Source organism: Plecotus auritus, assembly GCF_963455305.1.
Source record: "Plecotus auritus genome assembly, chromosome: 4".
Lineage (NCBI taxonomy): Eukaryota > Metazoa > Chordata > Mammalia > Chiroptera > Vespertilionidae > Plecotus > Plecotus auritus.
Genome location: NC_137775.1, coordinates 109,835,902 through 109,861,946, shown reverse-complemented (window position 1 = coordinate 109,861,946; position 26,045 = coordinate 109,835,902). Strand labels below are relative to the sequence as shown.

The window sequence follows — 26,045 nt, the reverse complement described above, 5'->3', positions numbered from 1 at the left end:
CATTTTGATGTTATGTAATCTTATGAATATCAATTTTAAGAGTTTCTGATAATAGAAAAAAGTATACTATCTTTTAAAAATATATAATAAACATTGATAGCAAAATGATTGTTTTTAAAATGCTGAAGATAGAATTTAAGTCAAGTAGGTGACCCTACAAACCATTGAAATGTCTAATATAGCTTCTCCCAAATCCTTCTGATTTAGGAAACTTAAAAATGGATCCTAAAAAATGCTAGATTTACAATGCGAAATGTCACAATCCTGTGTTTACTCTATGGAACCTTGACACTTGGGATCTTGTCAGCTCTGTTATATGTACATTTTCACCGTGATCATGTGAGCAACTGGCAGAAGAAACCCCAGGAGCCTGCGTCAATTTGGAAACTTAATAAAAAATTGCAACAGCAAGCTATCCACAGCTCAGGGCAAATACCAAGACAACATGTAAGAACTGAAAAACCTAACAAAAATGAAACTAAGGAACGGCGTCCATTTTTAAAATTAGGTAACTATTTTGAATTTCTCTGTTAGCCATTTTAAGGGGAAAATATGTCATATATTTAATATTTGCAAGAGTGAGAGAATGTCCTTTTAGACCAATTTCTAAATTATGAAATATTTTATATACTATATGCAAAAAATAATAAAACAGGTGTGTATATATTTAGCATCTGAACTTAACAATTTTTAAATATAGTTTGATATATTTGTTTTAGGTAGCTTTCTGTTTTTCATAAAAAATAAATTTTAATAGGTAGAGTTAAAAATGTCACCCCTTTGCCCTAGCTGGTTTGGCTCAGTGGATGGAGCGTTGGCCTGTGGACTGAAGGGTCCCAGGTTCGATTCCAGTCAAGGGCACATGCCCAGGTTGCAGGCTTGATCCCCATTAGGGGGCATGCAGGAGGCAGCCAATCAATGATTCTCTCTCATCATTGCTGTTTCTATCCCTCTCCCTTCCTCTCTGAAATCAATAAAAATATATTAAAAATGTCATCTCTTTATCAAAGTGATGGTAGTAAGCCAATACTTAGTGACTGTAATTACCTATTCTTGCAGGTGAGAATTTTAACTATACGGACCCAGAATTTCTTCATGGCCTTTTAATATATGGACTTAATACCATTATCAGTAAAAGCTTGGGTAATCAGAGACGTGTGCCAGATACCAGGGATAAAATGTATGTTTCTCCATTTTTTTTGTATTGAAATATAATTGATATATAACATTATATTAGTTTCAGGTGTACAACATAATGAATTTATATTAGTATATATTGTAAAATAATCACCACAATAAATCTAGTTAACATCAGTCACCATACATAGTTTCAAAACATGTTGGGTTTTTTTGTGATGAGAACTTTTAAGATCAATTCTCCTCACAACTTTTATTTTTTAAAATACATTTTCAATGATTTTATAAAGAGAGAAAGGGAGAGGGAAAGAGAGATATAAACATCAATGAGAAAGAAACATCAGTATGGATTGGCTGCCTCCTGCACACCCGCTGCTGGGGATCGAGACCAAAACCTGGGCATGTGCCGCAAGTGGGAATTGAACCAGCAACCTCTTGTTGCATGGGTCAACACTCAAGCCACGCTGGCCAGGCTCTCCTTGCAACTTTTAAATATGCAATACAGTGGTATTACCTACAGTCACCATGCTGTATTTTACACCCCAGGACTTATTTATTTTTTAACTGGAAGTTTGTACCTTTCAACCTGTCTCTTTCACTCATTTCACCCACCCTCTACCTCTGGCAACCACCAATCTGTTCTCTGTATCCATGAGCTTGGTTTTCCTGCTGGGGGTCAGGAGGGGATATGGAAGTTGTTGTTTAGATTCCACATGTAAGTGAGATTACATGAATTTGTCTTTTTGTGACTTATTCTACTTAGTATAATGCCCTCAAGGCCCATCCATGTTGTTGCAAATGGCAAGATTTCCTTCTTTTTATGGTTCCATTTTTTGATGGAACTTTTTATAGCTTTATTATAACTTTTTTTAATCCATTCATCCACCAATGGACACTTAGATTGTTTCCATGTGTTGGCTATTGTAAGTAATGCTATAATGAACATGGAGGTGCAGATATCTTTTTGAGATAGTGTTTTTGTTATCTTCAAATAAGTACCTAAAAATGGAATTGTTGAACCATATGGCAGTTTTATTTTTAACTTTTGAGGAAGCTCCATACTGTTTCTATAGTGGCTGCACCAATTTAAATTCGTTCCTACACACAGAACACCAGGGTTCCCTTTTCTCTACATCCTCACCAACACTTAATATTCCTTGTCTTTTTTATAATAGCCATTCTAACAGGTGTGAGTTGATATCTCATTTTGGTTTTGATCTGCATTTCCCTGATGATTAATGATGTTGAGCATCTTTTCATGTACCTATTGGCCATCTGTATGTCTTCTTTAGAAAAATATCTATTCAGATCTTTTGCCCATTTAAAAAATCATATTGTTTGTTTTGTTTGTTTGCTATTGAGTTGTGTGAGTTCTTTGTATATTTTAGATATAACCCCTTATCAGGTATATGATTTGCAAATATTTTCTCTCACTCACTAGGTTGCCTTTTCCTTTCATTAATGGCTCACCATTATAATGCAGAAGTTTTTTAGTTTGATGCAGTCCAACTTATTTATTTTTGCTTTTGTTACCTTATTTTCAGTGTCAGAATTAAAAAATCATTGCCAAGATTGATCTCAATGAGCTTACCGCCTATGTTTTCTTCTAGGAGTTTTATGCTTTCTGGTCTTAATTCAAGTCTTTAACTATTTTGAATTAATTTTTGTGTATGGTGTGAGACAGTGGTCCAGTTTCATTCTTTTGCATGTGGCTGTCCAGTTTTCCCAACACAATTCATAGAAGAGACTGTCTTTACCCCATTGTATATTCTTGCCTCCTTTGTCATAAATTAGTTGAGCATATATTCATGGGTTTATTTCTGGGCTCTATTCTGTTTCATTGATCCACATGTCTGTTTTTTATGCCAATACCATATTGTTTTGGTTACTATAGCTTTGTAATATAGTTTGAAACCAGGTTAGCTGCGATCCCAAAACATGAATCATTTTTCTTCCTCTTATATATGCCTACAGGTGTCTTAAAAAACGTTACCCAACCAGGCTACCTACTGCCAGCATTGTCATTTGTTTCCACAATGAAGAATTTAATACCTTGTTTCGGACAGTGTCCAGTGTCATGAACCTCACTCCACACCAGATCCTTGAAGAAATTATTTTGGTAGATGACATGAGCGAATTTGGTAAGACAGAACACTAGTAGTCTACCTAATTCACTTGGAAGGCAGTGCTGTCTCTGATGGCATGTGAGTTATTTTACACAACAGTTTTGGGTGGTGTTGAGGCAGGCACTGAGCTAGATGCTATTGCTACACTGGTGTGGATGTAAGAACTGGTCTTACATTCTTGGACACATTGGGTGGTTAGTGCTTCTATGAGGTAAACGTAGGGGCACCCACCTGGTCTTTAGAGATCATTGATGACACTCAGGAAGAAGTGACATCTAAACTGAGGGCCTGAAGGGTATATTGGAATTATCTAGACGACAGGAAGGAAGCAGTATTTCAGGCAGAGGAAATAGCATAAAAAAAAAAAAAAAAAAAACCCAGAGGCAAGAGAAAATGTGGTGAGTTTGGAATAGTTCCGTATTTTATGTAGTTCATGTCTGAGTGTAGAGTTGAGGGGAAGGGTGGACATAGAAGCAGAGATATAAAAAGGCAAGTGCTTACAAAGGGCATTGTTCGAATTTTTTCTGGAGAAAATGGGGAGCTCTTACAGGCTTAGTGCAGGGGAAAGACATGATCTAGGTTCTTTCCATGAAAGAATTTTACTTGGACCAAGTACAGGTAAGTGATCATACCTGCTTGCTCACTGGTTTAAAAAATTGTGATACTAGTAGAAAAATCTGATTACGCTTAGCACTTAAAATTAGTTGTTTGTTTTACAACTTAAGTACAAACCAGAGGCCAGCCCAAAGGACCCAGATGAGTGAAAAGATTACAGGTCCTTGAATGAATTATTGGAGTCTACAGGTCCCTGTGGGGTCCATTTCCCATGGAAGCAATGCATCCGTTTACCCAATCACTGTGAATCTGGCTTACTGTGGGCTGGGAAAGAAAAAAAGGACAGTAGGAAGAAGAGCAGAAAAGAGAAGAAACTCCAGGTGTGTCAACTCAGAGGTGGACTCTAAATCGAGCTAATGTCAGCTACATTTAAGGATTTCCCTTCTGGCCAAGCACCATCACACACGACATTATTTCTACAGGAGCCACCCCTATTCAGCACAGCACTGTTTATTTCTAGTCTTGTGCACGGGAGGGAATGTGGAGAGATGGTCAAATTCCTTATCTGATCAATAGCAGGGAGCAATAAATTTTATCACATGCTGGGCAAGAAGTCCCCAGAAAAGCCATGAGCGGGGGACAAGGTGGGGTCTTCTGCTAGACCATGGAGTTCTACCTTCTCACCGGAAGGACAGGGGTTATACGGTGGAGATCCAGGCCCAGGATAACCAGGGACACCACTCCCAGCCTTGCAGAACCGCATCATGAGTTCAGAGAATACCTGGCGACCTGCTCATCCATTCTGTAGGCATGAGGTGAATTGCTGCTGATGCCCAAGATTTGGGTGTGTGCCAGCCTAGATACCTCTCCGTGTCCTCCTTGATCCACGGTCACCTGGCCTGTGGTGACCTCACCCTCCCCCCTTCCCCCACCAAGGAGCTTAGTCTTTGACTCTCATAGAACCTCAGCACAGAAAATGCAGGAAATGGAGTGTTCTGTGTTCTGATGGAACTCAGGATGAACATATTCCTGCTTTTAATTTGCAACAATTTCACCAGTAGGAGAATTTTTTGAACTGAAGCTTGCCTTTCCCAGCTGACACCAATAGTCTGCCAATGGACTCCCTCAGCCTGGGGAGCAGGAGACAGGTCCAGGGATCTGCCCCCACTGAGTTACACCAGAGGCATGTCCAGAGCTGACCTCTGTGCCCACCTTTCTCAGAGTCCTGGTCCCTGTTGACTATAAGCCAACAGCAATCCTGTCTTCTAGGAACGCAGGCCCTCCACTCAATGTCAGCAATCACTGCTGAGCGCCCATTTCCTCCTCAGTCTCACTCCCAGACTTCTCCTGTGTCCGGAAGGGCAGACAGGCATTTGCCGACATCTGAGCCTAGCTGCTGAGCAGGGCCCTTGCCTCTGTTTAAAGACCTGGCAGGAGATCCCTCCTTCTCCAAGACAATCAACCTGCTTCCATTGATCCCCATCTCCTGGTCCAGATTTCTAGGATTAGGAATTTAGTCTCTGAGGCATCTGTATCCATCTCACCTGAGCCCAGCCTCTGTTATGATCATCACATTAACCTCTAAATACTGAGCGACGATGAGGTACCGAGTTATGCTGAGTGTGGTATTTCTTCCTCTCACTACAATACAGCAAGGAACATGGTGGGTACCCCTTCCCACTGACGAGGGAACTGAGATTCAAGTGGTTTGATAACTTGGGTAAGAGTTACCACCAAGTTAGAAGCGCAGTTGTAAGTAATAAAGCCAGACTGCTCCAAAACACCATAACTCATGCTTCAATTACAATTTACAGAATGATTTATTAAAGTAGAGCTATTTCACTAGGAACAAACGAATATTTACAGCTGACTTCAGTGCTGAAACACTCGTCCTTCTCTTCCTCACATAGAATAAATTTTTCTTTTCAAGTGAGAACCTCTGTGGATTACCATGGTTTTTAGGAATCAATCAAAATTGTGCTTGGCTGTTTTCATCTCTGCAGTTCTTGTTTACACATTGTCAGGTCTTGCATTTATTTCCCCTCAGATGATTTGAAAGAAAAACTAGACTATCACCTGGAAATTTTTCGGGAGAAGATTAAAATAATAAGAACCAAAAAGAGAGAGGGGCTGATCCGTGCAAGGCTGATGGGAGCGGCGCGCGCTTCAGGTATGAACACTTGCCTGGGCACATGACCCAGCGTCTACGTCTCGGAGACCTTTCTGCCCCTGTGCAAAGGACCCCCCAGACACCCTCCATGTCTCCAGGAGCCTAAACAGAGCCTGGACCTGGATTTGAGTCCTATGAGAATTTAATTTTCTTTTGACTCAAAGTATGTTGCTTCAAAACATCAATTTGTTATTTCAAATATGTAGGAGATGTCAGCCCCGGTTACAGGGTGAGGGTCCGCAGATCTGAAGTCTGAGAGGCAGTTGCACACACATGGAATGCATTCGAGTGCTCTTGGGAACCGGGTCTGTCAGGCAGTGAGGAAGCAAGACTTTGGGGGGCCAGGGGAGCTGAGGGGCAGCTGCCTGGGGCAAGGGAGACTCTGAAGCCAGGAAGGGCATCCATTCAGGGACTCTGAAGCCAAGGTGAAAGGAGAAGAGAAAGTTGCTGGGAGACATGTGTGTGAAGGATAAAGAGGAGAGTGGATCTGACACCTGGGAAGGGAGAGAGGGAAAAAGGTTTGAGTTGAAAGAGCTTCAGACAGGCTCCACTGGACTAGTGGGGAACCCCGAGCAAAGAGCACCCCTTAGAGGAGTCCTGCATTGGGTTCTGCTGGCCCAGCTCTAGCTCTTCCTTCCCCCACACTCTCCCCCTTGTCCCTCCACACACAGAGTGCTCAGTCATTGTCGGGGAGCCCCGGGGAGAGCAAGGTCTTGGTGTGAATGCTGTGCTAGGTCCAAAGATGTGCAAGCTGGCAGATGGGCTCCTCACAGCAGGTTCTCTTGAATGGAGATCTGGGCAGCATACTCCCTAGGCTTCCACCAAGAGCCACATCAGAGTAAGGGGATCAGGCAGGGATGAGGATAGCCTGCCCCAGGGAGGGGGCGTCGCTTGGACAAGGCAGCCCACCTCCTCTGCCAACGGTGGTTCCTAGGGAGGGACTCAGCGGGGAGCCCTGAGCAGTCAGCTCTGCTGGGGGATGAGTCCCAAGGGGCTCTGGCCATTCCAGCTCTCAGACTGCCTGGAATCCTGAAGGAGCAGAGGTGTTGGGCAAAATATTAAGCTAGAACCAAAGGACATGGGTAGTGTCCAGGGTATTTCATCAGGCCCTGTTGCATCCGGGACTCCTTATTAAGCAGAAGGCCAAATAAAAGCCAAATATGTAAAAGCCTCTGTAAAAATCAATAAAATATATTTAAATATATATTTTTATTGATTTCAGAGAGAAAGGGAGAGGGAGAGAGAGATAGGAGCATAAATGATAAGAGAATCATTAATCAACTGCCTCCTGCCTCCCCCTATTGGGAATCGAGGCCACAGTCCAGGCATGTGCTCTTGACCAGAATCGAACCCGGGACCCTTCAGTCTGCAGGCTGATGCTCTATCCACTTAGCCAAACTGGCTAGGGCTATAAATCTACTTTTGCCCCCATCTTGTATATGGAATCATACCATCATTATTTACCTGAGACTTACTTTTTAAATTTTTTTTAATTTAATAAATCTTTATTGTTCAGATTATTACAATTATTCCCTTTTTTCCCCCCATAGCTCCCCTCCACCCAGTTCCCACCCCACCCTCTGCCCTTACCTCCCCGCCACTGTCCTCATCCATAGGTGTACGCTTTTTGTCCAGTCTCTTCCCGCACCTCCCACACCCCTTTCCCCCTGAGAATTGTCAGTCCACCACCTTTCTATGCCCCTGATTCTATTATATTCACCAGTTTATTCTGTTCATCAGATTTTTTATTAACTTGATTTTTAGATTCACTTGTTGATAGACATGTATTAGTTGTTCATAATTTTTATCTTTACCTTTTTCTTCTTCTTCCTCTTCTTAAAGAATACCTTTCAGCATTTCATATAATACTGGTTTGGTGTTGATGAACTCCTTTAGCTTTTTCTTATCTGTGAAGCTCTTTATCTGCCCTTCAATTCTGAATGATAGCTTTGCTGGGTAGAGTAATCTTGGTTGTAGGTTCTTCCTATTCATCACTTTGAATATTTCTTGCCACTCCCGTCTGGCCTGCATAGTTTCTGTTGAGAAATCAGCTGACAGTCGTATGGGTGCTCGCTTGTAGGTAATTAACTGTTTTTGTCTTGCTGCTTTTAATATTCTCTCTTTGTCTTTTGCTCTTGGCATTTTAATTATGATGTGTCGTGGTGTGGTCCTCTTTGGATTCCTTTTGTTTGGGGTTCTTGTGCGCTTCCTGGACTTATAATTCTATTTCTTTCACCAGGTGGGGGAAGTTTTCTGTCATTATTTCTTCAAATAGGTTTTCAGTATCTTGCTCTCTCTCTTCTTCTGGCACCCCAAAAATTCAGATGTTGGTACGCTTGAGGTTGTCCCAGAGGGTCCTTACACTATCTTCAAATTTTTGGATTCTTTTTGCTTTTCCAGCTGAGTGTTTTTGCTTCTTTGTATTTCAACTCTTTGACTTGATTCTTGCGGTCCTCTAGTCTGCTGTTAGGTCCCTGTATAATATTTTTTATTTCAGTCAGTGTATGTTTAATTTCTAGTTGGTCCTTTTTCATATCCTCGAGGGTCTCGTTAAATTTATCAGCTTTTTCTAGGAAATTCTTGAAAAACCTTATAACCGTGGTTTTGAACTCTATATCCAGTCATTTGTTTTCCTCCATTTCTTTCATTTGTGATCTGTTTCTTTGTCTCCGCATTTTTGCTGCTTCCCTGAGTTGGTAGAATAGCTTTGTGTGGTAGGTGTCCTCTAGGGCCCAGTGGCTCAGCCTCCCCAGTTACCTGAGGTGGACACTCTTGGTACACCCCTTTGTGGGCTGTGTGCTCAGCCTTGTTGTAGTTAAGTCTTGATTGTTGTTGTTATCACTGGGAGGAATTGACCTCCAGGCCAATTGGCTGTGAGGATCAGCTGTGTCTATGCTGGGAGAACTTCTGTGCTGGAGACACTCTTATGAGACAAGATTTGCAAAATTGCAAAAGCCTCTGTGCTCGACTTGGATGGGGCGGAGTTTCAGGGTGGAGCAGACAGCCTTGGTTTCCCATCAGCCCTGCCCTATGAGGACCCTGGGTCTCAGTGTCCCTCGGTAATCGCTGCAAGCACCTCTGAGAGAAAGCCGCCTTCGAGTTTCGCCCGCTGCCAGACAGTCCAGTTTCTCCCCAAATGAGTCGGTGTTCCCAGAAACTTGCCCGGAACTGGAGTTCAACGCAGTCAGGAGCTTCTGTCTCCCTCCTGCTTTAGAAAACCAGCCGCGCACTCAGCCTCCCATGCATTTAGCAGTCAGTCCTCTCTGCACGCATGCGCGCGCCTCCAGACCTCTGTCTTCCACAGCTCCCGAGTCTCAGTGTGCTTTCTTTGTCCTGACAGTCCAGATTCCTCCTGAATGAGTCTGGTTTCCAAGCGTCTCGCCTGGGACTGGAGTTCAGTGCAGTCGGGAGTTTCCTTCTCCCTCCCGCTTTAGAAAGCCAGCAGGGCACTCAGCCACAGTGCACATAGCTGCCCGTCCTCTCTACATGCAAGCCTCCGTACCTCAGCCTTTTGTAGCTCCTCTGAGTCTCAATGTGCTTTCCTCTTTTCTTTTAGTTGTAGAATTTCCACTCAGCCAGCTTTCCTGTGGTTCTGGATGGTGTCCATTTTGTCTTTTAGTTGTAGTTTTGATATTGTTGTGCGAGGCAGAGTTTAGGTGTTTACCTATGCCGCCATTTTGGTTTCTCTCTATTTTTTTAATTTTAATGTTTTGGAACTTTTCCTATGACATTACTTAGGATGTATGTCAGTTTTTAATCATAATGTGGTCTTGTGGATTCCATTAATGGATTGCCATAATTTGTTTAGCCATTTTTCAACTGGTGATTTTTATTTTTTGTGATTACTAAAAAAAGGCTGCACTGGAAATTCTTGTACGAATATATTCTGTGCAAATATGTGCTTGTGCCTATGGAATAAGCTGCTGAAAGTAGAAATCCTGACCAAAGGGAATTCTTATTTTAAATGTTGAGGGCCCTTCGCCTGGAGCAGAGCCCACACTGGGTATTTCCAAACACGTTTTCTTTATTTGGGCTGTGCCATATTTTCCCAGGTTCTCTAAGCAGAATAGACCCTCATTAGAGCTTGAACGCCAAAGCAGAAATAAGTATGCATCTCGAAGTAAATAGCACAGAAGGTATCCTCACAGTAAACTCTTGCTCAATTGAGCTGAGTGGTCAAAGCCCAGATAAAAAATATTTTTAATCGAAGGCTAGCTCAGTTCTCCCTGCTTCTTTAGAATCTTCCCCAAACCTACTCTCTAGCCCACAGTTCCCCTGCTCCCTCTGCATATCTGTAGTGTATCATGTCCCACATTTTAGTACAAAATATGTGTCTCTTACCTTCCCCCAGTGGGATTGAAAGCACCTTGAGAGACAAACACACAGCAAATATTCCACAAATGGGTTGTGTTGGGCTTTGACTTGGGTTGTCAGGTGTTTCATCCACATGGACGAACATGAGCCTGTTCTTGCCTCCCCAGGGGACGTGCTGGTGTTCCTGGACAGCCACTGTGAAGTGAACAGAGTCTGGCTGGAGCCCTTGCTAGCGGCCATCGCCAAGGACCACAAAATGGTGGTGTGTCCCATGGTGGATTCCATTGACCACCTGACACTGAACTACTATCCCTCTCCTATTGTAAGAGGAGCTTTCAACTGGCATCTACAATTTGAATGGGACACTGTTTTCACTTATGAGATGGATGGACCAGAAGGACCCACCACACCCATCCGGTGAGATTTCTTCAGGTTACGGGGAAATAACATATGTGTATTGGTACCTGGGAGGAGGGGGAGGGGCAGGGGAAAGAAGCTTTCAGAGATTATTTCTTCAATTTCTTGAGCTTAATGATATTTTGTTATTTATCCTGTTTCTGGAAGTTATTTATCTTGTTTCTAGACATCTATAATAATAGAATTGAGTAGGTTTTGAATTCCTTCCACTGAAAATGAGCATTTCACCCCAGTACACAACACCTCTGTGGTTAGTATCCCTCTGGCCTCAAAGGTCCATCTTTAGAATGTGGACTTGGTTCTCAGTAACAAGTTGTATATGCTGATCAATGACCAAAATGCCAGCACTGTGGATAGAAAAAGTAGATGTCTCTGCCACATTTGTTTCTAAAATATTTATCCAGGGGCTTCTATCTAATGTTATAGATTGAGATGAACATGATTTTCCTAGATTACTGGTCTGGGAAACTGGACCTCTAACTGTGAGAACGATTTGAATTTTGTGACTTCTAACTGCATCGATGAGGCTCTTTCTGAAGAGACTTCCTCCAGGTCCCTTTCCATATTTACTGATAACTTTGGAACCAAGCTCACTTCTCTTCTTTTACCTTTAACCTCTTTGTTTCACAAACCACGTGAGTAAATTTTCTAACACTATAGCCTAGCAAGTCCTTGATCTTTGCCTCTATTAACACTTGTCTCTTAAACTCACTTTAATCAGGCTTTGCCTTGCCCTCCCCCCCCCCAAAAAAAGTGTTAATGGCCTTCCCATTGTTAAATCCAGTGTCCAGTTCTCAGTCCTCATCTCACTTGCTCTGCCTGCTGAGCTCTCCCTTCCTTCTTTCGTACGTGCATGCTTCCCTTGGGCTCCTGACCACCACGGCCTCCTGGTCTTCCTCCCGCCTCACCATTACTCCTTCCCATCTTCTCTGCCGAATCCGCCTCTTCTCTCCCACCTCTTACTGTTGAGGTGTCCATGTCTCAATCCTGTGTCCTCTTTTCCACCCACCGCCCCCGTCCCTCCTCAGAGTGAATCTCATCCTCCTAGGCTGATGATGCCCATTAGTTATGTCTCCAGCCCTGACCTCTCTCAGAATGCCAAATGCATCTATCCAACTATCCTACTATCACTGGCCTCTCTACTTGAATGCCGAATACACATCTCAAACTGAATGTTCCCACCAAAACCCTGCCCCACCTACAGCATTCCCCATCTCAGTGCCCTGCAAGTCTGTCTTTCAAGTTCCCAGGCCTGAAACGTTGCAGCCAACAGTGACTCTTTTCCTCCCAACACCCCACACCCCATGATAAGCACATCTGCTGGCTCCATCTTCAAAATATATCAAGAATTTGACCACATCTCATCACCTTTGCTATACCCTTATCCAAGATTCCATCGTCTTTCTCTGGGACCACTGCAGCAACCTCTACCTGATATCCCTACTCTCATCTTCGCCTGTTGACTCACTAATTTATCCCTAACATGTTAAAGCTGCTTAATAGATAGTTTTTTTTAAAATAGGTCATTTTTTGAACAAATGAATGAATGAATGAGTATGTAAATACTTTCTTTTTTAAAATATTTTTATTAATTTCAGAGAGGAAGGGAGAGGGAGAGAGAGATAGAAACATCAATGATGAGAGAGAATCATTGATCAGCTGCCTCCTGCACGCCCTACACTGGGGATCGAGCCCCCATTCCAGGCATGTGCCCTGATAGGGAATCAAACCGTGATCTCCTGGTTCATAGGTCGATGCTCAACCACTGAGCCAAGCCAGCCGGGCCCAGGTAATTTCATTCAAACTATTTAGTTTGGTATTTATGGGTCCTGCTTTGATGGACAAAAGAAAAAAAATGCTTTATAATGTGATGGTTTTTCCCTGAAGTAAGTATTGCCCTTAATGCCCTTAGTAGGGGGGATTTCTGAACTTCACTACCCAATTCAGTCTTCATCCCCATAGGAAACTTGCAGTCTAAAGATAATTTTCCTGCTGACCACACAACATTTAGAACACAGGTGGGGCAATAGTAAGTTTACAGTTCTAAATACATGAAACGCAGAGTTTATTCTTGTATTATTATTGATTATTATATTATTTTCCATATGAACAACTGTAAACCTACTTTTACCCTACCCTGTATATTGCTTGCATAATTTGGTAAGAGCTCAGTAAATTTATTGTCTACTTTTTGGTAGTTCTGGTTTTAACTTAGTAATTTTACATACTTAAATGTATGTTTAAAAATTTGGACATTAGTTAATATGGTTGTTTTCTAGTTTTTAACTGTATTATCATTAATATTCAATATAATTTTGGCAAAAATCCATACTAACTGAGTCTGTAGAATCAACTTAATATTTGTGTCCTTTTTAGGTCCCCTGCAATGTCTGGAGGAATTTTTGCTATAAATCGACATTATTTTAACGAGATCGGACAGTACGACAAGGAAATGAACCTCTGGGGAGCAGAAAATTTGGAACTTTCACTAAGGGTAATTCAGATTTTGTGTTGGTTTTTTAAATAGTTACCTTTGTATATACAAAGTGAAATCAAACTTTAAGTCATGCAATCTGCTGTGGCAATTATGCCATTTTTCTACATGAGTATCTGGTATCATTCTGGTATCCCATGAAATATACAATTTGTGGGACTCCTTGCAAAAAATTGAAAACATTTCATAAAATATCACTTTCCTACCATATATTATTTCTAATATATGGCATATCAAATTAATAGACTATTTCAATCTATTGTGGAATCTCTTTTTTATTCTACTTGTTGTCTTGGTAGTTACAGTGTGGTAGAAATAACACAGGATCAGGAGGTAGGGGACCTGGATGCCACTAAATATATAAACTATCTTTGGTCTTAGTTTCTCCAGCTGTAAAATGAGAGGATGTCTGAGTTGTCTCCTAACTCTTAAATCCTGGGGTACTTGCTACAACACAGATGAAACTTGAGAACATTATGGTAAGTGGAAGGAGCCAGACACAAAGCCACTTATATCTATGAGTCCATTCATATGAAATGGCTAGAATAAGTGAATCCATTAAAACAGGAAGTAGATTCGTGGTTGCCAGGGGCTGGAGGAAGGAGTCTGATGCTAGTGGGTGCCAAGTTTCTTTAAAGAGGGTACAAGTATTCTGGAATTAATGGCAATTGTGGCACAATCTTGAGGAAATACTGAAAATCACAAACTTCCGTCCTTTAAAAGAGTGATTTCTTGTAGTGTGTGAATTGTATCTCAATTATTAAAAGTAGATTCAACTTTTAAAAAATACTGTGATATTAGACTTGAGAATTAGTCCTGGCTCTACCACTGTAAAATCCTTGGCAAGTCATTAATTTTTCTAGTCTCAGTTTCCTCACCTGTTAAGTAGGAATAAATATAAATGCCATTCTCAGAATTTTGTGATATTGAATGAAATAATTGGGGTAGAGAATAAAGTACAAAGTAGATTTTCCTAGAGAGAGTCTAAAAAATATATATAAGATACTATTCAAACATTTATTGTATGTTTATCATAGGTATTTGTTTTTTACTGAATTCTAAGAGATTTTTATAATGGACTGTACATCAAAGTCTAGGCTGTGAGCTCACTATTACTCCTCTTCACATTTCCCCTCACTTTTCTCTATCTTGTCTCTTTGCCCAACCAAGAAAGTTGGTGTGGAGCAAACAGCTTAATTGATGAATTTATATGAGCTGATTAATAAGTGAGAGCCACTACTATTCCAGTTTACATTTTGCCATCTGTTCCTTATACTCTATTAAGTCATCTGCAGAGATCACACTTTGAATTTCATGTTACCTTAGCATGTACTAATTGTTTACTATATTTCTTTTCCATGTTTCTTTTTCCAACGATTTTTTTTTTCTGTTTTGGATTTTAGCTCCCTCTTCCTTCTTTTGGCTGGTTACTTCATTCACTTGTTTTTAAAGCTATTTTAAGTGCAGACTTATTTCATAAACCTTCAGGCACTTTATTATGAATATAGGAATATCTAGAGCAGTATATTTTCTTCCAAGCCCTTATTGGCAGCATCCTGTTAGTTATTTTCATTGATTGTTTCCACTCGTGTCTTCCCTTCTGATCAGCCAGTGTTTTATAACACCCATGCCTTTGCCACTTTTATTTGTCTGGTTGGTCATTCCTTTTCATTACATTGCTCTGAGAATATAGTATATGGACTTTCCCCCTAAAATCAATTTTGTGAATGATACATTCATATTTGAAAAGTAAGTATATTCCTTTTTCTGGCTCTATATTCCCTCCATATAGTGAAGAACAGCTAACTTATTACTCAAATGTATTAAATCTCCTTGCTTCGATATTTTCAACCAATCCATTGCTTCCTATCCTTTAAGTATCCTTAGGTTTTGCATAAACAAACAAAAAATGAATAAATAGCTAAAGTGCTGTCATGACACTAGCAGTGGTCTCTAACCCAGAGAAGTAACCTTGTCTTTCCTGAGAAAAGAGAGAAAAGATAGTCTACACCTGTGTATACTTCTTCATTTCTTGCTTCCTCTTCAATCCAGTAAACCATGGGGGGTATTCAGCATCTTGCAACATCATCCCAGGAATTGTCACCAGCTTAATATCGATGTCCCTAATGGATGGCTTTTGGTCTTCTCTAGACTTGAGGTTACTGCAGCATTTGGCACTATAGACCAGTGTGCCATGCCAGCACAGCCAAGAGTGAACCTGAGGAGGGGCGGTGAAGGATTAAAGAAGATAGACAAAGAGAATACAGCTGGGGCTCAGCGGATCTCCCATGCCTGGATGAGGACACAGAAAGATCCAGCTGGCAAGCTGAGGCTTTATTTTATATTCAGAGATAAACAAGGAGTGGTCAACATAGTTACAATGTTCTTATGAGTTTCTCTTGTTTTGGCAACACTTGCTACACCTCCCACAGCCCATTAGCTACTTAGGAAGGAATTAGGGAGGACTACAAAGTCAGGCTTAATTATGCTAGGAGAGCTCTGCCCTTCAAGCTGGGATTTTTTTGTGGCCCTGCCACAGGTCAATCTGAGGCTTAACCCTATAGCTGCTCCCTACATCTCCCCCGTCTTTTGTTTTTAAGCTACTATAAAAGTAAAACTTAAACATCAAGAACAAAGCTCTGGCTATTAAAACAATAACAAAACAATGCCAATGCAACACAGCAATAAGAGAGAAATCAAACTACAGACATGTTAACATTTTCAGCTATAAAATGAAGGTTTCTTTTGCTGCTGGTGTATATTTACTCAGAGTCCTCGGACTTGGCTGTGCAAGACTTTACAGAAGACTGGCAGCTAACCAATGCTAGCATAGCCAGAAACATGGTTGAGGGAGTAGCTTCCACTTCCTGCTTTTCTACCATCTGCTGGGCTTCAGTTGTTAACTTCTTCAGCTGACCCCATGTTGGCACCTCGGCCCCTGGTATAGCCTTCATTTTCTTCTTCCACTTTGCTGTCATTGGGCCAACTCTCAATCTTTTGAACGAAGGGACATGGAGCTTCTCTGGGTCCATTGTGGCGATACACGTAATGCTCTGGCACCCAAACTGGCTGTGCTGCTCCTTCTGGAAAGATACAAAACACAATCTCTTCCCCACATCATTACTGAATCTGATAAAACTCTTGCCTGGTTTGTGCATCCTTCCACTGGGCTAACTCGGCAGAGGCTATTGCACTGGAGGTCCAATGCCTTTTGGCTGTTGTACAACTCTCTGCATCATAATTCAAAGAATTTAACAGATAACATCCTTCTCCCCCTTTTTTTGTTTTTGTAATTGCTTTTTAAGAGTAGGATTGGCTCTTTCTGCTGTTGCCTGACCTTGAATCTGTGCTACTTTTGTTTCTGGTAAGACCTGATTTATAGTATTAATTGTGCCATTATTTTAATTTCTCCAGTATAGTCCTGATCTATCACCCCAAGGAGAACTTGAAACCTTTTCAATGTTCAACTGCTCCTCCCTAATATTAGCCCATCATGCCCACAGGAAGGGGACCATACACTCCCATAGCAATGGCCTGAGGCCCCATCTCCGGGGTTAGTACATATCGGGAGGTGGGACTGAGGTCCAATCCTGCACTTCCCAGGGTGGCACGGTAAAGGTTTAGAATGGTTGGCTTTGGGACTAAGCTGACTGGAAAGGCTGCAGTGGGGTCAAAGGTAAGGCCCCTACAGTTTGGTGGGGCTGGGGCTGGCCCCACTTAAAGTTTCCCTGCCTAGGGGGCATTGAATTATCATCAACATCAATCTTGGAGCAGTATTCATTTACACAACACTTTACTCTCCTGCATCTTGGACCATTCCCTGAATGTAGGCTGGTCCAATATCAGCACAAACACAGATAAAATGCTTCCATGATAAGTAATGTCCAGGTGAGAGACAAGCCTCTGTGACAATATTAAGCCTCTGGTATCCTTCCACTATTAGTTCCCCTGAACTTTATTTGACCTAGGGTGTGGACAGTAAATGACACTAATTGGATTTCTGCTATCAGTCTTTTTGAGTATAACGACATAAGCTTTGGTTACGGAGGCAAAATACAAATTATTTACTTTTAAGTGTCCTTGGTTTAGGGAAGATAGCATTTACTAGATGGCCTCAAACCGCTTGGCACTTATATTTTTTAGATGGTTGCAAACTGCTGTTACATGCAAGCCACAAAATTAGAAAAATGACTCTGTGGGTCTGTGCATACACTTAATAACAACTTTCTTAGGATTCCTAAGTATATTGAATAAATTTGTCATTTTTCCTGTAGAGATTTTTAGATAAGGTCTTAACTAATTAATGTCCTCTAATAATTTCTAAAAGTCATTTAAGGTCTTGAGGCAATCCTTTTGTATTTCTACCTTCTGAAGCTTAATACATTGATTTTTAAGTACAGTTCCTAGGTATTTGAAGGGCATTTCCCACTGTATTTTTTCCCAGAGCAATCTCTAAGCCACATTTAGGGAGTTTCTTTTCAAAACTTTTACTTTCTTTTAAACAGAACAACCAACTTGGTTGCTTTTCACAAGAACTAGTAGGAGAGAGACATGCTGGCCAATACTGCAATGCATACATCTCAAGTAAAAGTAACTTTCTTTTTCTTCATGGTGTCTCATTAATAGTGAGATTTAATGCCTGAATAATAACTGTTAGTTTACTTTGTAAATAGTAGTGGAAGAGATTTTAAAATTTCTCCTTTTTAAATTTACTTTTAAACAGTATTCTTTTTGCAAATTTTACTGTGGACTTTGTTAGAACCAATTGTTTATATGTATTTAAACAGAACACAGTTATTAACTTTTATCTGATAAAGCTTCCCACATAATTTCAAGTATATTAGATTGGTCTAATTTAGTTTAAAAATATTTCTTTTAAGAGAAGAGAATAAATCCTTGAATCATTCCAGGGCCCTTGAAATGTCCCAAAGGTATCTCTCATTTACAGTCTTGAAATTTAACTTGGAAAGATTATCAAATATGCATAACCCAAAGATTATATTAAAAGACATCAATTGCCGAAACCGGTTTGGCTCAGTGGATAGAGCGTCGGCCTGCGGACTGAAGGGTCCCGGGTTCGATTCCAGTCAAGGGCATGTACCTTGGTTTCGGGCACATCCCCAGTAGGAGGTGTGCAGGAGGCAGCTGATCGATGTTTCTCTCTCATCGATGTTTCTAGCTCTCTATCCCTCTCCCTTCCTCTCTGTAAAATATCAATAAAATATATTAAAAAAAAAAAAAAGACATCAATTAAATTCAAACTGGCCTTAGCATTAAAAATTTGGTTTAGACCATAGAATTAATCCTTATCCTCTAATTAGGCCAACAAAATACTATATCCTAGGTTGAAATTCCACCACACATAATACACATAAGGACCACAATACACACCAAACCACCAGTCTCTCCAGAGAAAACACAAGAACCATTCCTCTCAAAGATGAACCTCCACAATCCATGCACTGTGCCATCACAACCATACAATTCCTCCCAACCTAACCTGAACTCCAAACTCCCAGAAGCCTCAAACTCTAGCCGGCAAGCCAAACACCTAGCATTTCTCAGATTAGGAACATATCCACATCTCTAAGGATATATTTCAAACAAAACACAAGGCACATTCAATCAAATAGATTTAATTATATTCTCTAGATTTTTTCATATGAGGAAACTTAGTTTGATATTTCAGTATTTTGTTTTTTAGATATTTAACAATTTTTTTAATTTAGCAATGTTCCAAAGTCTTTAAGTTACCAAGGACTTTGGAAAATTATGTAGAGGCATGGCGAAAAGGCAAGGGGAGGAGGGAGCAGGCCTGTAGCCACTCGAATGCAAAACTGCCACATTTTTTCCTTACTGCTGTGGTTTTCCTGCTTTTATAGGGAGAAAGGTGACTGGCCCTTTAACAATTTTGAGATTTTAAAGCCAATTATTATTATCTAAGACATTTTCTTTGGCAAATTCTGTAACAGACATAACTTACTGACTTTCAGTGGCTTTATTATTTTATTTTATTTTCCTTTATAAAAACAGGAGTGCCCAGGACCTGTGAGGCAACCTTGGAATGTGGTCCATATTATTCAAGAACTACCTATTATTATGAAAACACTAATCTTGTTGCCCAAATATAGCCTGTATGTTTTCCTTGTGTCATTTTTGCCATCTTTTAAAGAAAAACAGTATTGGGTTTATTCTATAGCATCCATGAAGAGATATGGGGCTCAGTTCAAGTGCCACCCAAAATTGGGTAGGGCCCGCCATTTCTCTTAATCTAGCCTTTATCTCTTCACGAGTACAGAAATCCCAGACGTATCCCTAAATTGTGAGAAAAGTCTTATCTATCCAAATTTCAAATGACGGACTGGGAAATAAAAACATGGCAAAAATGAGACTTTTAATAACACTCTTGGGAGTGGGCGTCCATTTTACAGGATCACCAAAAAACAAGTCAATGGGCTGGGGCTTTTTTTTAGTTACTTCCTTCTGTCTAGGGAATTTTCTTGGAACCTGTGTTATCAGCCATGTGGACTGCTCATATTCTTTCTCTCCCCATTCCCACATTCTGTTTGCTCTGGGGAAATTTAGTAATGGTCTGGCCACCTACTGTTTCTTTAAAATTACATTAAAGGCATGCTTAATGGACTAACAATAAACAAATTAAACCAAACAACAAACAGATAAAACAACAATCAACAGACAATCGCCCACAACACATAGATAGGACTTGATAAATTAGAGTTCTTTTCATGGATCTTTCAGATGTTTTTTATATTGCCTGGGACTTACAGGCAGAATGCAGCCTAGATCTCAGCCTGATGATCACAGATCTTATCATATTCTGCTCTCCATAGCATTGACTGGCATCTAAAGTTATTTTTGCTAAAATCTGCCTGTCCCAAGGAGTCATATGGTAATTTTCAGACAAAGCATTAAAGAGTCCTTTTGTAAGATGACTGTTAGTCCCATTTTCTCTAGATGTTGAGCCTTCCCACACTAGAGGCAGAGGATCCGGGGCCTTAGGTGTTAGACTTTTGATGCTCAATATGAAGTTGGCATAATGCACTTCAAACAAGAGCCCACCTAGTTAAAGATGACAAGGGCACTCATTTTTTTTGAGCCTGATTTAAAAGAGTACCTTTTGACACCTTAAGAAATTTAAGAATTTGCATTGTTTTAGAGTTCCCTTTTCCCCATGTTTTATGCCTAGCTATTAAGCTATTACTAAACTGTGCTCCTTACTTTACTTTTTGCTTTCTGCTCGTGCTTCACTGGAGTGTCCTTTCACCTTGCAATTGTAGTTCCCCGGTACTCAGGTCCCATGTTGGGCGCCACATGTGCTGTGCCAGCATGGCCAAGGGTGAACCTGAGGAGGGCGGTGAAGGATTAAAGAAGACAGACAAAGAGAATACAGCTGGGGCTTGGTGGATCTCCCATGCCTGGATGAGGACACAGAAAAATCCAGCTGGCAAGCTGAAGCTTTATTTTATGTTCAGAGAAAACAAGGAAGTGGTCAACATAGTTACAATGTTCTTATGAGTTTCTCTTGTTTTGGCAACACTTGCTGCACCTCCCACAGCCCATTAGCTACTTAGGAAGAAGTTATGGAGGGCTACAAGGTCAGGCTTAATTATGCTAGGAGAGCTCTGCCCTCCAGGCTAGGACTGGTTTGTGGCCCTACCACAGGCCAATCCAAGGCTTAACCCTATAACCACTCCCTTCAGACCAGACTTTTCCAGAAGTTTTCTTGGCTTTTAGGACATTTCTGGTTCCCCTTCCATTGCCTGGTGGTGCTCAGTTTCCTCCACAGAAGTTCCTCTTCTGTGAGTCTCTTTAACATGGGTGTTCCCAAGACTGTTCTTGTCAACTCTGTCTTCACACCTCGATGGCCTCAGAGCTGACCTCTGCCACTTCACACCATGTGAAGCCATGCCCGTGTTAACATAGTGTAATATTTTCTTATATTGTTTGAGAATATCATTTTTTCATATATTTTTATTGATTTCAGAGAGGAAGAGAGAGGGAGAGAGAGATAGAAACATCAATGATGAGAGAAAATCATTGATCGGCTGCCTTCTGCACACCCCACACTGGAGATCTAGCCCACAACCCAGGCATGCGCCCTGATTGGGAATTGAACTGTGACTTCCTGTTTCATAGGTCGACACTCAACCACTGAGCCACACCAACTGGGTGAGAATATTAATTTTTAAAAGGTATCTTTATTGTTCAAAGTATTACATATGTCCCCCTTTTCCCCCCTTTGTTCCCTTCCACCCTGCATTCCCCCCTCCCCAGGCCTACTGCACTACTGTCTGTGTCCATGGGTTATGCATAAATTCATATAAGTTCTTTGGTTAATCTCTTCCTGCCACACCCCCTCCCCCACCTTCCCTCTGAGATTTATCAGTCTATTGCATGTCTCCATGTCTCTGGATCTACTTTGTTCATCAGTTAATTTTGATCATTAGATTCCACATATGAGTGAGATCATGTGATACTTATCTTTCTGTAACTGACTTATTTCACTTAGCACAATACTCTCCGGGTCCCTCCATGCTGTGTCAAAGTGTAAGAGATCCTTCTTTTTTACAGCTGCATATTATTCCATTGTGGAGAATATTTTAAGACAAATTCGTCATGCCACTCTTCACACATAATCAGCCTCAGAATTGGTCATATACACTGAGTGGCAGATTATTATGATCTCTGAATGCATAATAATCTGGCCACTCAGCGTGTGTGTATGTGTGTGTGTGTGTGTGTGTGTATGAGGCCTGGTGCATGAATTTGTGCATGGGTGGGGTCCGGCCAGCCTGGCCAGGGGGAGGGGACATGGGCGGTTGGCCGGCCTGCCTGCTGGTCGAACTCCTGGTTGAGGGGACAATTTGTATATTAGCCTTTTATTATATAGGATATACACTGGGTGGCCAGATTATTATGCATTCAGAGATCATAATAATCTGGCCACTCAGTGTATAAGAGAAGCAGAATCACTTAGTATTCAGAACACTGGTGTTGGCACTGGGTTTCCTGAATTTGAATCCTGTACTCTGCTACTTACCAGCCCTGTGTCACTGGGCAAACTGCTTAACCAATCTCTGTATTAGTTTCTCCATCTGTAAAATGGGGATAACACAATATCTATGTTATAGGGTTGTTGTGAGGATTAAATTAAATAAGAAACTTAATAAATGTGAGCTATTGTTATGTTTGTAAAAAAAAAAATCACTAGTTGCCTGTTAATAGAAAACGCACATGAATATGTTTTCTGTTTTTCTTATGTCTAGATCTGGATGTGTGGAGGCCAGCTCTTTATACTGCCCTGCTCTCGAGTAGGACATGTTGATAGACATATTATCCAAAATGTAACCCAAGTTCTCAAAGCCCTGAGATATAACAACCTCAGACTGGTACATGTCTGGCTGGATGAATACAAGGTAAAGGATACCTCTGTGCTTTGAACAGATGAACGTACACGGTGGGACTTGCTCTGAAGAGGTCTTCTACTGCCTTTCCAGACAGCAAGTTTTGTTCTTTCCTCAGTTTTCCTTACGTTAGCGGTATCCCTCCCACTGCTCAGCCACTCTTCTCCAGACCCTGTTCTCAATTGTTCATTCGAAGCTGCTACACTTGCACCTGACTTTTAATTTCTAGGGAAACTCAAGCTTCTCAGAAGGGACTCAACCAGCACAAGGAGTATTTTATTTATTTATTTATTTGTTTGTTTGTTTGTTTGTTTATTTAGCTTAGGTCTTTTGGCCCCTTACCCCCCAAGGACTGCCCCTCTGAAGCAAATACCTCTCCCTGCTCCCATCTGCACAGGCAACTCTTAGATCTCTTCTTTAATGCCTAAGTTCCCAATTATGTGGCTGCTGATCTGGGGACTATGCAAGTCTTTTGTGTTTGTTTTTTCAATCCTAACCCAAGGATATGTTTTTATTGATTTTACAGAGGGAGGAAGGGAGAGAGAAAAGAAGAGAAACATCGATGTGAGAGAAAAACATTGACTGGTTGCCTCCTGTATGTGCCCTGACTGGGACTAGAAATTGCAACCTTTTGGTGTATGGGATGGTGCTCCAACTGACTGAGCCACTGGGTCAGGGCCATTTAGATCTCCTTCATCTTTTCTATAAACAGTCAAAGATTTCTATACCAAAGCCACACCCCTTCATGTGTGCACATCCCCAAGTGTAAGCCCCTGCCAGGACCTAAATGGGTGCACGTACAGAGAACTGTAGTGTGGCTCCATTTCGATTCAAAGGTCGTTCATCCAGAATCCCTGCACAACAGACATGGACAGTAACCTCAACAAGACCCCCCTTCAGATACATGGGTAGAAATGTGTAAGAATCTCTCTGTGATATTATATGCCCTGGTCTTGACCTAATATTTCTTTAGTTTATTATTTAAAGTTATGAAAGTAATAATACTCAATTTCTTTAGCAATCAGGGCAATGTGAATGAAAACCTCAGGCAGAGCCCTGGCCAGTGCAGTTCAGTTGGTTGGAGCATTATTCCATACACTGAAAGATTACGGGTTCAATCCCCAGTCAGGGCACATGCCCAGGTTGTGGGTTCTATCCCTGGTTGGGGTGTATACAGGAGGCAACTGATAGATGTTTCTCTCTCACATTGATGTTTTTCTCTCTCTCCCTCTCCCTCTCTCTCTAAAATCAATGAAGAACATATCCTCGGGTGAGGATTAAAAACAACAATTCAGGGAGATATTTATAATTTAAAATCTGATAGGACCAAGTGTTAGCAAGCAACAGGAATTCTCAGACACGGATGGTGGGAGTGCTTATTATCACAAGCTCACTTTGGAAAACAGTTGGGCAACATTAAGTAAAAGATATGACTATCCCATGATCCAACAGTTCCAATCTACAGAAATGTGTGCTTTTGTGTACCAGAACACATAATAAGAATGTTTATAAACAGCACTATTTATTAGTCTCAAATGAATATAGCACAAATACTCATCAAAAGTAGAATGGATAAATGTGATACATTTAATTGCTACAGTAGCAGAAATTAACCAACAGTAGATACAACAGTATAGGTAAATCTTAAAGACATAATGGAGAACAAAAGCAGCCAAATACAGTAAAATATAGTATTTTTCTATAAGTTAAAATGGGTAAAATTAAACCGTATAATCTATATATGCATATTTAGATACCAAAGCTAGAAAGAAAAGCAAAGAAGTGACTCCATAATCAAGAAGGCATTGAAAACTAAGAGAAAGGATGCTGGCCAGGAAAGGGGAGGCCAGGGGCTTCTGGGATGCAAGTTATGTTCTATTTCTTGACCTAGTCAGCATTACCACCATTGATTTTTCAATAATCCATTATGTTGCACATTTATGTTTTATGAACTTTTTGTATGTATTATATTTCCTGATTTTTAAAAAATCATTTTTAAAAAGGTAAAACATAATTCACTTTAAAAAGGCACTTAGTACCGGAGAGTATGAAGTAAAATGTAAGATTTCTAAGCCCAGAGTTCTACCCCTGAAGTAATCTCTAAATTATACTGCTTACAGTTTCTTGGTAACTGTGTGCTATGATTGTTGATTTCTTTTCTGTGAACTCTGATCACAGATTTAAATAGTCGACTTGATCACAGCTAGGATTGGGTTTACTGAATATCACAGAAGATATAGTGACAAAAAGTTCCTCTAACTTAAAAAGAATATGATGTTTGGCATACTCAATGGACTGTATGAGACAGCACATGGGGAACCTGAGTGAGTGACACTGGATAAGAGAAGGTTTCAAACAGGGAGATATTGCCTAAGATCTTCTCTGTTTTCACTCCAAAATGAGGACACCCCTCCCCCACCCTTAGACTCACTCACCCCCTGCATCAACCACCCCGGGCAGCTAGGCAGTGACAAGAGAAGATGGCAAAGACCTCCAGTGGCCAAGGGTCCCTGGGGGAATCCAACATGGCATGCCCATAATATGCTAATTTAAATAAGCAAGCTCCTCTCATTCAACATTACTATACTGTATACTAGGCACTGGGAATACACAGATGAAAATACAAGGAGGCTTTGGTCTACTTAGAATACTACTTTTAATATGAAGCAGGTTGAGTGCATTAGATATTCATCCTTGGTGCTTCCTTCAATCAGAAAGTGTAAAAGACTAACCAGGTATGGTAATAATAGTGGCTGACACTGACATGACACTAGCTAGCCTTCATCTCCCCAGGGCTTTGCGTGTATTAAAGTGTTCAGTCCTCACAACAACCTCATGAGGGTAGGGGCCAAGGTTACGTAGTTAATAAGTAGCAGAACCAACCAACATTTAAACCCAGGCTGTCTTCCTCCAGAGTCTATTTGCCCTGAGCTACCACATCATCCCCATTTCTGAACCCAAGAAAATACTGGTTGGAATGGGGCAGTGAGGGCTTTTTGTCCTTGAGTATCACTGAGACGGTAAGAGAAAGGGGATATACCCTACCTCTGCCATGGTCCATCATAGCACATATTGTGCATACATGTGGGGTGAGTAAGTCCCAGATTCTGTGTGTGTTCCTATACAGAGGAAGTTAGAAGGGTTTTTAAAATTTTTTTGTAAAGTTCTTGTGATGTCATGTTTTGATGACCAAAGATTGGTTTGGTTTAATGAAACTCTTTATTTCCATTTAGGAGCAGTTCTTTTTACAAAGACCTGATCTGAAATCCACCCCCTATGGAAACATTAGTGAGCGTGTTGAATTAAGGAGACGATTGGGCTGCAAGTCATTTCAGTGGTATCTAGATACTGTCTTCCCAGAACTGGAGACATTTGATGAAATGAAAGCAAATAATTTTCATCAATAA

General features: G+C 40.9%; 1 protein-coding gene across 1 annotated transcript; it reads left to right on the top strand.

Annotated features, from left to right (window-relative positions):
* Positions 1-234: 234 nt before the first annotated feature.
* GALNTL5 (polypeptide N-acetylgalactosaminyltransferase like 5) lies at positions 235-26,045 on the top strand (the record flags this gene model as incomplete). Its single annotated transcript, XM_080665143.1, has 8 exons — positions 235-331; positions 1,060-1,180; positions 3,112-3,278; positions 5,866-5,988; positions 10,470-10,719; positions 13,096-13,213; positions 22,501-22,650; positions 25,872-26,045. The coding sequence occupies exons 1-8, from the start codon at positions 247-249 to the stop codon at positions 26,043-26,045; spliced, it is 1,188 nt and encodes a 395-aa protein (XP_080521269.1). The 5' UTR covers positions 235-246.